The sequence below is a fragment of the Manacus candei genome, unplaced genomic scaffold, assembly GCF_025592945.1.
Source record: "Manacus candei isolate 608988 ecotype Guabito, Panama unplaced genomic scaffold, ASM2559294v1 h1tg000070l, whole genome shotgun sequence".
Classification (NCBI taxonomy): Eukaryota; Metazoa; Chordata; class Aves; order Passeriformes; family Pipridae; genus Manacus; species Manacus candei.
In genome coordinates, this window is record NW_026138118.1 from 2380829 (window position 1) to 2395088 (window position 14260).

Sequence of the window (14260 nt, forward strand, 5' to 3'; positions counted from 1 at the left end):
TATATTCCTGCAGTGTGAGAGGATGAGGACAGAGGTGGTGCAGCACTTCATCCCTGTCTTATTTACGAGCAGTGGGAGAATGTCCTGGGAAATGTGAGCAGCTAATTTTAGGTGACAACATAGTTCAGGGTGCCAAGCCCTCCAAGAGGGGAAGGAATGTATGCCCGGAGCTCCAAGCTGCCTGAGGGCACTGGGTGTTTGTGCCACCTCCAGAACATGAATGTGTGCAGACATAATCCTCTGCTGGGACACGGGCAGAGGTGGCTGTTATGGAAGTGATTGTGAAATCCCTCTCATGGAAGGGGAGAAGAAGGTGCATCTGGGGTGGTTTGCACTGTGCTAATGCTCTCCAGCCCTGAATACCAAGGGGCTTTCCAAGTGCTAATTAGTTAAGAGTCGGAATTGTCAGTTTGGACACACAGGGAGTGTGGAGGCTGATCTTGTTGCACAGGGACCTGACAGGACCTGGATGAAATTCAGGGCTTGATTCCCAGCTAAACTGCCCTACCCTTGGAGGCAGACAGGAAGGAGGCTGAATGTAAATGATGGCATGAATTAAAATTTAAATTGAGTTAAAGCAATTTAAATTAACGGCATGAAGCTGAGTCAGGGGAGGTTTAAGCTGGATATCAGGAAAAGGTTTTCCATCCAAAGGGTGGTTGAGCACTGGGAACAGGCTCCCCAATGGTCACAGTACCAAGCCTGTCTGAGTTCAAAAAGCATTTGGACAATGTTTTCACAGACAGGGTGGGATTGTTGGGGTGTCTGTGCAGGGCCAGGAGTGGGATTGGATGATCCTGATGGGTCCCTTCCGGCTCAGGAGACCTGTCACTCTGTGATTTTATGACCTACTACACTCCCTCATTTTCTGCCCTGCTTCCCAGCACTGAGCTGGGATGTGCTGGGCTCTGTGGGACAGTGCCTGAGCTCCAGCCCCTGCTTTCTCCTGGCCCCAAATAAGTACCAGACCTTGCACCACTTCTCCCCGGGAAAGCTCCCTGACTAAGGCACAGCTCCACCTTTCTCAGGCCACTCCATGTGCAGCACATTCTGTCCGGTACCCGAGCTGCTCTGTCCCACCCCCGGCCAGCGAGGGCTAAGAGTGCCCTCTGCTGCACTCCTCCTCCTCCTCCTCCTCCTCCTCCTCCTCCTCCCACGGCAGCGCTCCGCCTCCTCTTCGGGAATAAACAAAACGACTCTTTAATACACAAAACAACTCTCTCATATTCCAAAGGTCTGTTGTGCCGGCTGTACAGAAGCCTGGCGCTGGATTTCAGCGGCAAATAGAAAGGATACTGCCCCAAAGTAAAGATGCGTGAGATCCTGCATCAATCCCGAGGCACAAAACAAAGCACTTTAGGGAAGAGCCGTCCTTAATCAAAATTCTTCATCCTGGAGCTACTCGTTGCCTTGTAAAACACGCGGGAGTTTTACAAACGCTCCTCGCGCAGGAGTTCCAGTGATGAAACTTTAATTTCTGGGAGCTGGAAGCACAAGCGATGCAGGGACAGAGGTGACACCTGACAGCTCCAAACTTCCCATCCCTCCCTCCTGCTCCAACGCAAAGCTCCGCTTATTCACCCCTGAGCTCCTGCAGCCAAACCGGAGCGGCTGCAGGCAGGGAAAGGGGGGCTCTGGCAGCAAAGCTGTGCCAGGATTCCTACTCCGGGAGCTGGAAGGAGGTAAAAATCAAACCCTAGCAATCCTGCTTTTCCTGGGGTTTGATTCACCCGCCTGGAAGGTAACCAGGCTGCGGGCAGCAGTGGCAGCCCCATAACCGCGGGGGCCGCAGGAATCCGCTCGCGTTCCCTGGAATTCGGGCAGTTTTTGTTGCACCCCTTTGGGCTCGGTTCCAGCCCGGCGCTCAGCGCGGGGCCCGCCCCCTCCGGAGGATATTTAAGGAGAAGCTGATGTACGACTTGCTCCAAAGAGACGAGAAACTCCGAAGGAGCGGGAGTCAGTCGGCAGCCTGGATCCCTTCCCAGGGCTCGGGATGTCTGGAAACTTGGGGACAGTGACCCGGACCCTGCTCCTGCTGCTCCTCGCCCCTGGCTGGGTACGTACAGCTCCGCCTGGGCTCGGCAGCTTCTTGCTTGGATGCATGAGAGGGCTTTGGGCTGGGAAACCCTTCCCACCTGCTCCCGAGTTTCCCAGGGAAGCTGGGCTGGGAGCAGGGAGACACAAACGTGCTGTGTAATTAAACCAGGCTCGGAGCTGCCCTGTGTAATGCCGGTCATCCACGGATCTCAGAGCTCCTGGCACACGGGAATGGGGTTTGTTTCATCCCCCTCCTGGGAGTCAAAGGCCAGTCCTGGTTTACAAGGGGAAGAAGAGAACAGAGAGAGGGAAAGTCAGTCACTGAGTTTGTGTCACTGCAAGGAATAACAGTCTCATATCCCAGTTCCTTACCGTCCCCATCCTTCCCCAGCTGCCACTGAAGCCACCCATGTGCTCCCCAAACCAGTGATCCCGAGGGGAAAATTAGACTGCAGAGTTTCCAGAGCAGGATTTGTGCCTGTTTTCCTGTTAACACAAGTGCTTGACAGAGCAGCTGATTCCTCTTAGGATGTTTGTGTGCTGTTCCCGTGCCAGGACTGGCAGGAAGGTCCCTGCAGTCACTAATGGCTCTAAATTGTTGGAAGTGCCTTTTGGATACATCAGGAAATCGGGTTCACAGAAGCACTTGCAGGGTTTGTTGTGCTGAGAGAGGCAATAAACTCCTGGTTGGTGAGGTCTGTTGGATGCTCCTGGCAGCACTTGGAGTGTGCCAGCCCCTCTCCTGCCAGGAATGTGCCCTGGGATATGATCTGAGGGTAACTGCTGCCATTCAGGTTGGCATCTTGGTTCTAGCACCAGCTCAGCTTTGGCAGCCTCGTGTTTGTCATAGAAACAATAACAGTGAATCCCACTGCTGTGACCCTCAAATATCACTCTGAGATGTGTCATTTTCCCTAAACCTGCCTCAGAAATGAAAATTTTACCTCTGAGCGTTAGGTTTGACTCAATGATCATAAAGGTCTTTTCCAGTCTAAATGAATCTGTGATTTATTTACCTTTTGTGGATCAAGGCAGGAAATGAGAGCTGTTACTCCTGAATCTGCCTGTGGTGGTGTTCAGAGGTGAGAGTAGTTCCAGGATTTCTGGGAGTCATGTTTAGGCTCAGCCTGGGCAGGTCTCTGTGTCCCCACTGTCTGGGAATGGGATCACTGGTTCTTGTCTCCCCTAATAGCTTGTTGTACAAAGTGCTGCAACAGCCTTGGGAAGGTGCCTTGAGAGCCTGTGACAGAGGGAGAGCAGGGATTATCCACACCTATCTGGTGTTTGGAGGATGAATAGCTGTGTTTTGGCTGCTTTATCTACTGCCAGTCTTGGAACACAAGGAGAACCAGTTGGATGTTTATTATCTCACCTCCACCTTGCAGCATTAACCCCTGGCTCAGTTCAGAACTCTCCTTTCCCAGCCCTCTGAGTGCAGTGATGAGCCCAAATAAACTTTAGAAGTCCTCTTTGGTTTGGCTCCCTTAGCTGGTTCCCTGGGCTCCCATGAACCTTGATCAGGAATGAGAAATCCCGAGGGTGCCACAGACCTGGTGAGATCTCATGTCCCCAACTTGTGCCCTCCTGAGGTGAGGAAGAGGTTTTACGTGAATATGAAGCAGGAAGAAGGTTCTCACTCTTTCCTACCCCCAGGTAGCTGGGTTTGGTGCTGGCAGTTGGGAGGGAGCTTGTTCTGGCTTGTCAGCTGGGATGGGACCTGGGAGTAAGAGGCAGGGGAATCTTCTATCCGAGTGTTGGCACTCCCACAGTGGCTTGGCCATCCCTCAGGAGTCCTGGGAGTCCCACAGCTTCTCACACAGTGTTTGTGACAGATGCAAGAGCTGCCAGCAAAGCCAGGAGCAGGGAGAGCTGATATTCCAGGCTTTAGAACCTCCTTGACTCCACGGCCTTGATCCCTGAGACTGGTTGTGTTCTGCTGCTCTCAGAGTTCACAGAAGTGCTCTGCCAACCCCAACAGAAACAAGGGCAAGGCTGTAGTGACCCTGAAATCAGGATCCTGCTCAGTGAAAGTAAAAGTGAGTTTTGGGGCAGCCCCTTCTGCAGAGGGAAGAAAATGAAATGTTCCCTGAGTTGAATCCCTCTGGACCCAGGTCAGTGGCAGTTTATGTGGAAATGCTGGGCTTTGTGTTACATTTGGGTCTGCAGCAAAGCCCCTAATTCCAGTCCTGGCAGTTCCTGGGGACAGGATGGGAAGTTCTTTGGGGCAGTCTTGGGGCAGTTTCCACTCTGTGTTGAAACAACTCCTAGAAGCAGTCCTGGGAAAGAATGCAGGTGGAAGGTGCTCCTTGCAAATCCAGTATAATCCACTGTTCAGCCTATCTGAAGGAAAACTGAGTAACAGAGGACTCAGGAGGTTGGTTCAGGATTGACTTTGTCCCAGCTGTTCCCAGCTCCAGAGGTTCCCCTGGCCAGGCAGTTTTTCAGTGCTCAGTATCGGGGTGGGGGTGAGCCAAACCCAATTCCAGCTCATTCCCTCCTCTCCTGGACCTGGGAGAGCAGCAGGAATTATAAATAGCATGGGCTGACTTTGCTCTGTGATAAAACCAGCAAACAGGAGCTCCAACACCCTCTGGGTGATGGAGGGAGGCATGTCTGAGCTGACTGGTGGGAATTGGAGTATTGGAATATTGGAAAGTATTGGAAAGAGTATTGGAAAGAGCCCTGAAAACCAGGATGGACTGGGGGTTTGAGCTGAGGGAAATGAGGCACAGCTGAGGTGGGTGCAGGGTCACCCAGCAGGTCTCTGACATGCCAGAGATCTGAATCCAGATGCTGTGCTCTGAAAGCAGAAGGTAAAACCAGGTGAGGTGGTTTGTGTGGGTGAGTTATCAAGGAAATCACCAGAGCCAGCAAGGATTAGTGAGAGCAAGGAAGAGAACTCATAGAATCATGGAACGGTTTGGGCCAGAAGGGAACTGAAAAACCATTTTGTCCAACCCCCTGCCATGGGCAGGGACACCTTCCACCATCCCAGGTTGCTTCAAGCCCCGTCCAACCTGTCCTTGAACACTTCCAGGGATGAGTTTAATTCCACTGTGTTCTGTCATCCCGCAAGAGGTTGTTTTGGTTTGGATTTCAGCAGGAGAGCTATTTTGAGAGTGTTTTTTTCTATGGCCTGTGGCTGACACTGCACTGGAAAATGCTTGTTGCCATTATTTTTTTCTGAAGTGCATGGATTGCATCTCCACAGAGATCCCGTGTCAGGGAATGCTCTGCCCCTTGGGTGAGCTCACATACCCCCCACCCACCCACCCGGGGCTGGAGAACACATCCCTTGGCAGCTCCAGCAGTTGCCTGCACGAAAAAAAACAGTAGGGAAGATTTCTGTATTTTTAGTTCTTTTAATGCACTTCGGTGGTTGGGAATTGATCCCTGTGACGTGCCAGCTCCTGGTGAGCTGCTCCAGCACTGCCGGCTGGGAACAGCTGGGCTGCAGGGAGGAGGGGCTTGGCTCCAAAACACTCTGGGCTAGGACGGATCCAGGAGAATGAGGCTGATTCCTGCTGAGCAGGGAGATTCTGGGAGGACTCAGCCCTTGGGAGCACCCTAGGGAATGGCTAGATTTGTGCCTGAGGAGGTTTGGATTGGATTTTAGGGAAAGGTTCTTCCCCCAGAGGCTGGTTGGGCACTGCCCAGGCTCCCCAGGGCAGTGGGCACAGCCCCAAGGCTGCCAGAGCTGCAGGAGGGTTTGGACAACGCTCTGAGGGTCAGGGTGGGATTGTTGGGGTGTCTGTGCAGGGCCAGGATTTGGATTCCATAATCCCTGTGGGTCCCTTCCAGCTCAGCATATTCTATGATTCTATAGTTCCATGACTTTGAGGGAAGGTTTAGCCCGCTCCCAGTCCTGCCCTGGGCTGTGCTGGGTGTTCCAGCTGTACAAAGCAGTTGGCACCTTCCTACCCCGCATGAGATCAAGTCAGAGCAACAGTCAAAACAGCTGGAAAAGTTTTCCTGCTGTTGTGGGTGACAAACACAATATCCAAGGAGGCTGTTTCCCAAGGGAGGGCTGGGTGGGATGTGACAAGTCCAAACAGAGCTGTAAAAAAAGAAAGATTTATTCTCTGCCCTCTGTCCTGGGTGTGTGTCCCTCACCTCTTCCCAGCTTGGCTGCCCCTCTCCCGGGTTTGCCAGTGGAGCTGTGAGGGGCTTGTCCAGTTGGGTGCTTCCCTCTCCACCCAGATCACAGCAGGACAGGATCCCAGAGTGTTTTGGTGGCATCATCCCTGTGCAAAGGTCGTGTCAGCCCCGGGTGGGAGCTGAGCCGTGTCCAGCAGTGCCTGAGCAGGTTGGAGTGGTGATGGAGCAGGGCAAGGGAGGACTTGAGTGGGCAGGAACAGAAAACCAGGCTGGAGCTGGCACTGAGGAGGTTTCAGAGGATCTTTAGGTGTCACTTCAGGGTGTCGCATCTCCCAGACTCGGGCAGATCCAGAGCTGAGCTGCTGTAGCTGCTCCAGGCAGATGCAGGACAAAGGTGGCACAGACTCAGTGATTGGGGTGTTGGACACATCCTGGGTTTTCCAGAGCAGGAACCCCCCCTTCAGCCACAGTCTGGTCTCTGTTGAGTGTCTGAAGTGGCATAAATCCACGGGTGGGTTTCAAGGGGTGGCCAGTGAAATGCTGCCCATGGGGGCAGCTCTGGAGTCACAAAGTCCCAAGGAAGGTTGGTTGTGCTGTGTTCCTTGGAAAGGGGAGAGGAGAGGGCACATCTCTGGGAATAACGAAGGAAGTGTGAGATCCAGGGCACAAAATGGGAGCCTTTGGGTCAGTTTTTAGCGCTGCTCCAATCCCTCTGCCTGACTTTGGGCAAGTTCTGTACCTGTGCACGTCCTTTTCCAGCTCCAGCTGGGTCTGATTCTGCTGCTGCTGCAGAGGCTTTGATGTTTGTCCTGTGTAAGAGCTGGAATTGCTTGCTGTTAATAATTACCACTTTATTGCTTCCAGGGAGGCGGAGGGTGAGCTGTGCAGGGGACTCCGAGCTACTGCTTGTCCTGTTTGTTTTGGCTTTGCTTCCCAGAGGCATCTTTTTTCCCCTGGAGCTCCAGAGGAATGAGGGATGAGAAAAGCCCTGCGAGTCCCTGGGCTCTCCCTCCTCTCTCTGGGGTGTCTGTGCTCGTGGCAGAGCCGTGTTTTCTCTTTCCCTGCCCGGACTCATCCTCTCCGTGGGTTTTTGCCCTGCAGGGAGAAGCACAGGCCTGCACCTTCCCGTGCCAGTGTCCCTCCCAGCCTCTGCAGTGCCCTGCTGGCACCAGCCACGTGTTGGATGCCTGTGGCTGCTGCAAGGTGTGTGCCAGGCAGCTGGGAGAGCTCTGCTCCCTGCACAGGCCCTGTGACCACCACAAGGGACTCTACTGCGACTTCTCCAAAATCCACAGAGGCAGCGGGATCTGCTTAGGTGAGACCTGCATGTTCTGTTCTTGGGTGGCTTTTCCGTGGCACCTCCCAGAACACCCAGCAGAATTCCCTGGGAGCCAACAAATCCACTGACACACACACAGCTCCTTCCCTCAGCTCCAAAGGCGTGAGTGGGGCTGTGGATCTCTCCAGTGTCCTGGGACACCCTTAGGACACATCCTCTGTCCCTGTGGGTGAATATCAGCAGTCTGGGCTCTTACTGAAAGGACTTTTTCCTGGAAAATCCCACCCCAAATCCCCCTGCCTTGCACTGCATATGGGTGTTCTGCACTTGGCTGCTCCCAAAGTGTGTTTCTGGCTGGAATGTGTGGGTGGGAAGAGCTGAACAGCTCCTTCACTGCATTGTGTCTGTGCAGAACATGAGAATTCCTGAGCCAGGTAAACACAAAGGCAAGAAACTGTTTTCTCTCCTCGTGCCTTTTTTCTGCCAGAAAAGAAATTTTTTTTTTTGATTTTATGTTTTTATTTGGTGGTTCTTTTTAAAACAGGCAAAAATTACTTTGGTCAAGAGAGAAAAAAAAAAAAGGCAAGTATTTCCTCAATCTCCTGTTCTTTGCTTGAAAATGAGACTCCTCTGCCACATCTCTGCCAGGAGCTTCAGGCCCTTGTCCAAACGAATCTAACTTGTAGAAGCTGGGTTTTTTTTTATTATTTTATTTTGAAAAGTTTATATAAGTTGTTTCATTTCCCTCACTCAGTTTTTTGGGATCTTTAGGAGCCATGGGAGCTCCTGGTACTTTCTGTAGGCATTGACACCTGAGAGCTGAGGACTGAAGTTTAATAAGGTGAACTTAGGTGTGATAACACCCAGCAAAGTGTGAGCTGCAGGCTGCATCATTCCCACTGGGAATGAGGGATGGGTTTGTGGAGGAAAGGCAGTGAAATCACGGGAATGATTTCCTCTCAAGTCTCCCCACAAAGCCTGGACATCCTTCTGACAAAGGTGCTTTGTGTTCACCGTGACACATCAGGTTTGATCCGAACATTTCGGAGTAAGAGTCCCAAATTTGTGCTGGGGAGGAAATCAGACTTGCCAACACAACTATCCTTCCTGCTTTTGAGTGAGGAATTAAGCTTTCCATGGCAAAACTCCCAGTGAACCCAGACCAGGATATCTCCCTGAAATGAGCTGAGGATTTGAGCAGTAAGGTCCTTGGGTGATATTTTTGTGGTGTCCACATGGATCTGTTGGAAGAAGGGGGGGGTTGGAGGCAGGAAAGGAAGGTGGAGTGGTGAATCAGAGAAGGGGAAGGATCAATGTGACTTACATTTCTCCAAGAAAGACAGATGTTCTGGGAGCAGAAAGGAGCTGAGGTGTTCCAGTGTCACGGGAAAGGCATCTCAGCTGGGACCAGCCCGAGGGCCATATCAGCAGAGATGGGAAGGGAACCCTCAGAAGGAAAATTATTGTGTATTTGCTTAATGTTATCACATTCCACACGATGCAGAGGAATCCTTCTCTTCCTGCAGAGACCTTGGAGTATCAGAAAGGTAGAGACAACCCTGTAGTAACTCTAGAGTAGGGTTCCTACCGGTGGTAGAGTGGCCTGGGGGGGTGTTGGGACCTGGCAGAGGAGCTGGAGAGGCTCCTTGAGCCCTGACATACTCCCTGTGGAAAAGGGCAAAAGTCTCCTTGGCTGGAGTTGGTGTTTGGGGTCGGGCACTGCCAGGGAATAAAGAACCACCTCTCTCTGCGGGCGCCGTCGTTTCGGTGCCTTAATTGGATCAGGTCGTTGGGAAAGGGAGGTCAGGGAGGGTAATGAAGGGCACGACAGAACCACTGAGTTTGGAAAACATAATCAGCCCCTGGAGTGAGCTGCCATTCCTTGGGTGGGGAGGGAGGAGAGGGAACAGCACGATCCGTTCAGCGGGACGGGAGAGCGCTCGGGCTGAAAAACAGGGAGAGAGGGTTTAAAAATAAGTCTGAATGGCTGTGTGGAGGGAGGGTGGATGGATGGCTTCCACTCTGATGGAAAAAGTGAGGATTTTGAAACTTCTAAGTTGGAGCACAGGAGTATTTTTATCCCAGTGGCATTGAAAAGGGTTGCAAGTCGAGATCCAGCTCCGGTTTGGAACAGTCCGGAAGGATTTGTGTCCCCTCAAGGGATGGGGTGGAAAGAGGCTCTCACTCCTTGTTTAGTCCAACCACTTTCTGCCTGACACAGTGTCCCCTGGGTGAGCAGGACTAAGGACAAAATAGATCAGGTTTCCTGGGAAGCCTCCACGAGCAGCCAAGAATCCTTCATTTTGGTAACTTCCCAATAGAGGTTTGCATGGGTTTTTTGCAGGAAGCAGCAGCTGCTGAGAACTGCCCAAAATCAGGATTTCTGTCCCGTGAACAACTCTGAGATTTCAACATTTCATTTCAGGCTGATAGAAAAAAAAATATAAAAAATACATCTAAATATCTATATATTTAAAAAAAACCCTCAATTTTTTTCATTATTTATTTAGAATACTCGTTTGGCTGTGTCAAAACTTTCTGCTTCCATTTTATCAGAATATTTAATCTTGATCTTTTATAGTGCCTAAAATAATTACCAGAGCAAAACACTTCCCCCTATGGACACTGTCCCACAAGTATTTTGGTTGAGCACAAAGGAAATCTTTGATATCAAAATGAAATGCTTCGGTTGATTCCTATTGAAACCATTCCTGATCTCAATCAAATAAGAGATTTCTGCTGGAAAACTTCCACTGGGAAAGTTTTTGGTTAAGCCAGATATAAGAGCTGGGGAGCAGAGTGAAGGTTTTGCTGTTCTGTGTCAGACATTGTTGTGTTTCCTTTTATGCCCAAGTTTTATTAGGAGGGAGGGAAAGACTGGTAGGAGGGCTGGAGATGAGAGACACGGAGATCAGAAGAGGGAGAACTAGAAAAAATTGGAGCTGGAAGGAAGAAGAGATTTGTGCATCACAGAGGGGCCAGAAAGGTCACCAGCCCAAAGTGTCATTTCCTTTGTAGGTGCCATCAGCCATGTGGGAACCAGCTGCTCTTGGGAGAACGTTGCCTTTTGGTCTGCCAGGAGTACTGAGGAGCAAAGTCGCTGCTCATGTGCCATGTCAGGGATGTGACACCACTGACTGGGCACTGACTGGGGAAGGGGCTGTAAAGACAAGTATCACACTTGGTAGCTCACCCAAACGGAGGAGAAATTTTTCTGGAGAGCTTTGGGAGGGTTGGTGGTTCCAAAAAAATCGATGCCAGGAGCAGCCTTGAATCCAGGGAGGCAAACATTGCACAATCCAGCACCGAGGTGGCAGAGCAGGGCAGGGTGGGCTCTGTCCCTCCTCCTGAGGCAGAACTTCAGCTCTGCTCTTCCCCCTCCTCCTCCTCCCCCCACAGCTCACGAGGGTGCGACGTGTGACCTGCTGGGCAAGATCTACCTGAACGGGGAGAGCTTCCAGCCCACGTGCAAACTGCAGTGCATCTGCCTGGACGGCGCCGTCGGCTGCATCCCCCTCTGCTCCGAGGACCTGCGCCTGCCGTCCCCCGACTGCCCCCAGCCCCGCAGGGTCCGGGCCCACAACAAGTGCTGTGAGGAGTGGGTGTGTGAGGAGGGCAGCGACAACGACCTGGGCACGGCCATGGCGGGTGAGCGGGGCGGGTGGGATGGGAACGGGAGCTGTCGGCTGGGGAATGGGGATGGATCCAAACTGCCGGTGGGCTGGGGCATGGGGAATGGGGCCAGGAGCTGTTTCCTGGATCCAAACCACCTGTGGGTTGGGGTACGTGGGATCCAAGCTACCTATGGAATTGTGGTGTGTGGGGTGGGGCCAGGAACTGTTTGTTGGGGAAGAGAGAGGGATCCAAACTACTCGTGGATTGGGGCATGTGAGACAGAGCTGTTTCCTGGGGAAGAGAAGTGGATCCAAAGTACCTCTGAATTGGGGCACGTGGGATGGAGCCAGGAGCTGTTTGCTAGGGAATAAGGGTGGATCCAAACTACCTGTGGATTGGGGCTCATGGATGGGGCCAAGAGGTGTTTGCTGGGGAATAGGAGAGGATCCTATTTCCTAGGGAATAAGGATCCTGTTTGCTAGGGAATAAGGGTGGATCCAAACTACCTGTGGATTGGGGCTCATGGATGGGGCCAAGAGCTGTTTGCTGGGGAATAGGAGAGGATCCAAACTACCTGTGCGTTGGGTCATTGACTGGTTTGGAACTGGTCGTGGTTTTGTACACTGGCATGTGGGTACCAGAGCCGCTGATGGGAGAGCTCAGTGGTGTTGTGTGGACCCTGTGGTGTCACAGCAGAGCTGGCTGGAGCTGTGCTGTGGTAGGAAATGCTTCCCTGCATCCTCCCCCTGCTGAGAGGCCGAGCAGCTCACGGGATGGGCCAGACCTTTGCTGCTGTTCTCGCAGCGTTAGCCCAGGTTGGGAGCAGCCGTGGAGCTGCCATGCTTTGTCCCGAGCCCTGAGCCTCACCTTGTGTCTCTTCCCCATGGCTCAGTGTTCAGGGAGGACCCAGCCCAGAAGCCTGAGCTGAACAACCTGCAGGAGAACTGCCTGGTGCAGACCACGGCGTGGAGTGCGTGCTCCCGGAGCTGCGGGATGGGCATCTCCGCCCGCGTCACCAACGACAACCCCCAGTGCCGCCTGGAGAAGGAGACCCGGCTCTGCATGGTCCGGCCCTGCGACTTCCCCATGGAGAAAACCAAGGTGGGGGCTTGGGGAGAGGGGGACACAGCTCCCCAAATGCCAGGGGAGACCTTGGGAATGGTGCTGGCTCAGGGGCTTCGCTCTGTGGTTCCGCTGTCTCCGTGCCCCGTTGTGCAGTGACGGGGATGGAGCAGAGGCCTTGGTGCGCCTTTCCTGTCTGTGTTAATCCATCCACTCTCTCCCCAGAAAGGGAAGAAGTGCGTGAGGACCCCAAGGCCACGCCAGAGCCTCCACTTTGAGTTCTCGGGGTGCACCAGCACCCGCTCGTACCGGCCGCGGTTCTGCGGGAGCTGCTCGGACGGGCGGTGCTGCACCCCCGACCTGACCAGCACCGCCGACGTGGAGTTCCGCTGCCCCGAGGGGGACTCCTTCCACAGGAAGATGATGTTCATCAAGGTGTGCTCCTGCCACTATGACTGCCCCCGGGACAACGACATCTTCCTGGCCACCTACCACAGGCGGATGATCGGGGACCACGTCAGGAGCGAGCGGCAGTAGCCCCGCCCGGGCCGGATCCGAGGCGTCGGGAGGGATCTGAGGGGCTTTGGTGACTGTGTCGCAGGACAATGCAGCCTCTGCCCCTCTGTGAGGGGCTGTGCTCTCCAGAGCAGCACTGTTCACACCAGTGGTCCCAGTGAGCTGAGGTCTGGGGGGGAACAGCCCCAGCTGCTCCAGCCCTCTGACCCCCACCCGTGGTGCCGCAGAGGTCAGCGAAGGAACCAGACACAGGCTCGAGCTGCAAACTTGATCCCTGTTCCCACTGGCCAGAGGGGAGAGTGGATCAAAGCCACGTGGCTCCAGCCTGTCTCCAGCCCAGAGCACAGCAGGCACAGTTCCTGATTCAGACTCCAGGAGCTCCTGCAGCATGAACTGGGGTTGGGCCAGGCTGCCAGACCAAAACTGTCCCCTGTGGGTGCTGCTCTGGGCAGCTTTTAGTGCCTTGATGAGCATTTCAAAGAACCATGGAGTGGTTTGGGTTGGGAGGGACCTTAATGCTCATCTTGTTCTAACCCCCTGCCATGGGTAGGGACACCTTCCACTAGCCCAGGTTGCTCCAAGCCCCGTCCAACCTGGCCTTGGACACTTCCAGGGATCCAGGGGCAGCCACAGCTTCTCTGGGCAACCTGTGCCAGGGCCTCCCCACCCTCACAGGGACGAATTTCTTCCTGATCTCTTGAGAAATGGCTCTGGGGTGGGAGAGAGGCTGGACCCCACCAGCTCACACATCCACAGAGGGGCTGAAGCTGTGTTTTGGCTCCAGAGTCTTAGCTCTGGATGTTTGTGAGTAGGAGGAGCACTGTTCAGCTCAGGCCTCCCTGGGGAGTTTAAGGCACTGGCAAGAAAACTTCTTGTATTTGTAAATGGAGCAGATCCCCTCTGGAGTTACTCAGACAGTGACACAGAGAGCTATTGACACTGAGGTCTCCAGTAGGATTCCCACCTCGTCACAGCCCTGACAGAGTCTCTGCCATTAAAGACATCCCGCTGCCAGCCCATAGCTCCAGGAGAGGACACCAGCCCAGGAAGGTGCTGGTGGTGTGTCCAGCAGCAGCACAGCCCCTGCAGCTCCACAGCTCCATGGAACTGCTGAGCTCTTGTGTGAAAACCTCTGCTGATCTTTAGCAGAGACATCCAGGCACAGGGCCTGATCCTGTTCATCACAGCCCGTGTGCAAATCCCAATGAATTCCTGTTCCAGCAGGAGCAGCAGGCCCAAGGCTTCACCCCACTACATCTCCCCCCAGAGCAGAGCCTGATGCCAGGGGACAGTCCCAGCTGCCCCCAACTGCTGCCTCAAACTCCCCTGACATACCAGCTCAGGGCCTATGTCCCATCCCACTCCCTCTTCTTGCTCTCCCAGTCTGCAGCAGGTCCTGAGCCTTCAGCCTCCTGAATCGATTTGAACTGTAAATAATTTATCTGGTGTTGTTTATCTGTTTTTAAGGCCCTTGTACAGTTCCTGTATCCCATTGGCACAGCCCTGCTCGTGCCATTCCCTCTCTCTGAGCTTCTCTCCTGCCGTTCCCTCGGCTGCTGAGCCTCCAACCACGCTGAGGTTGCACTTTACTCAACGCTAATAAATATCTCTTTATTTTTTATATATTTTATACATTTATTTGTTTGTTTATAT

The 14260-nt window shown here is 53.3% G+C and overlaps 1 protein-coding gene across 1 annotated transcript; it reads left to right on the plus strand.

Annotated features, from left to right (window-relative positions):
• Nucleotides 1-1914: 1914 nt before the first annotated feature.
• On the plus strand, nt 1915-14228 carry LOC127479798 (CCN family member 2-like). The gene is made up of 5 exons (XM_051807216.1): nt 1915-2056; nt 7237-7450; nt 10814-11062; nt 11922-12130; nt 12317-14228. The coding sequence occupies exons 1-5, from the start codon at nt 1994-1996 to the stop codon at nt 12626-12628; spliced, it is 1047 nt and encodes a 348-aa protein (XP_051663176.1). The 5' UTR covers nt 1915-1993; the 3' UTR covers nt 12629-14228.
• The last annotated feature ends 32 nt before the right edge of the window (nt 14229-14260 follow it).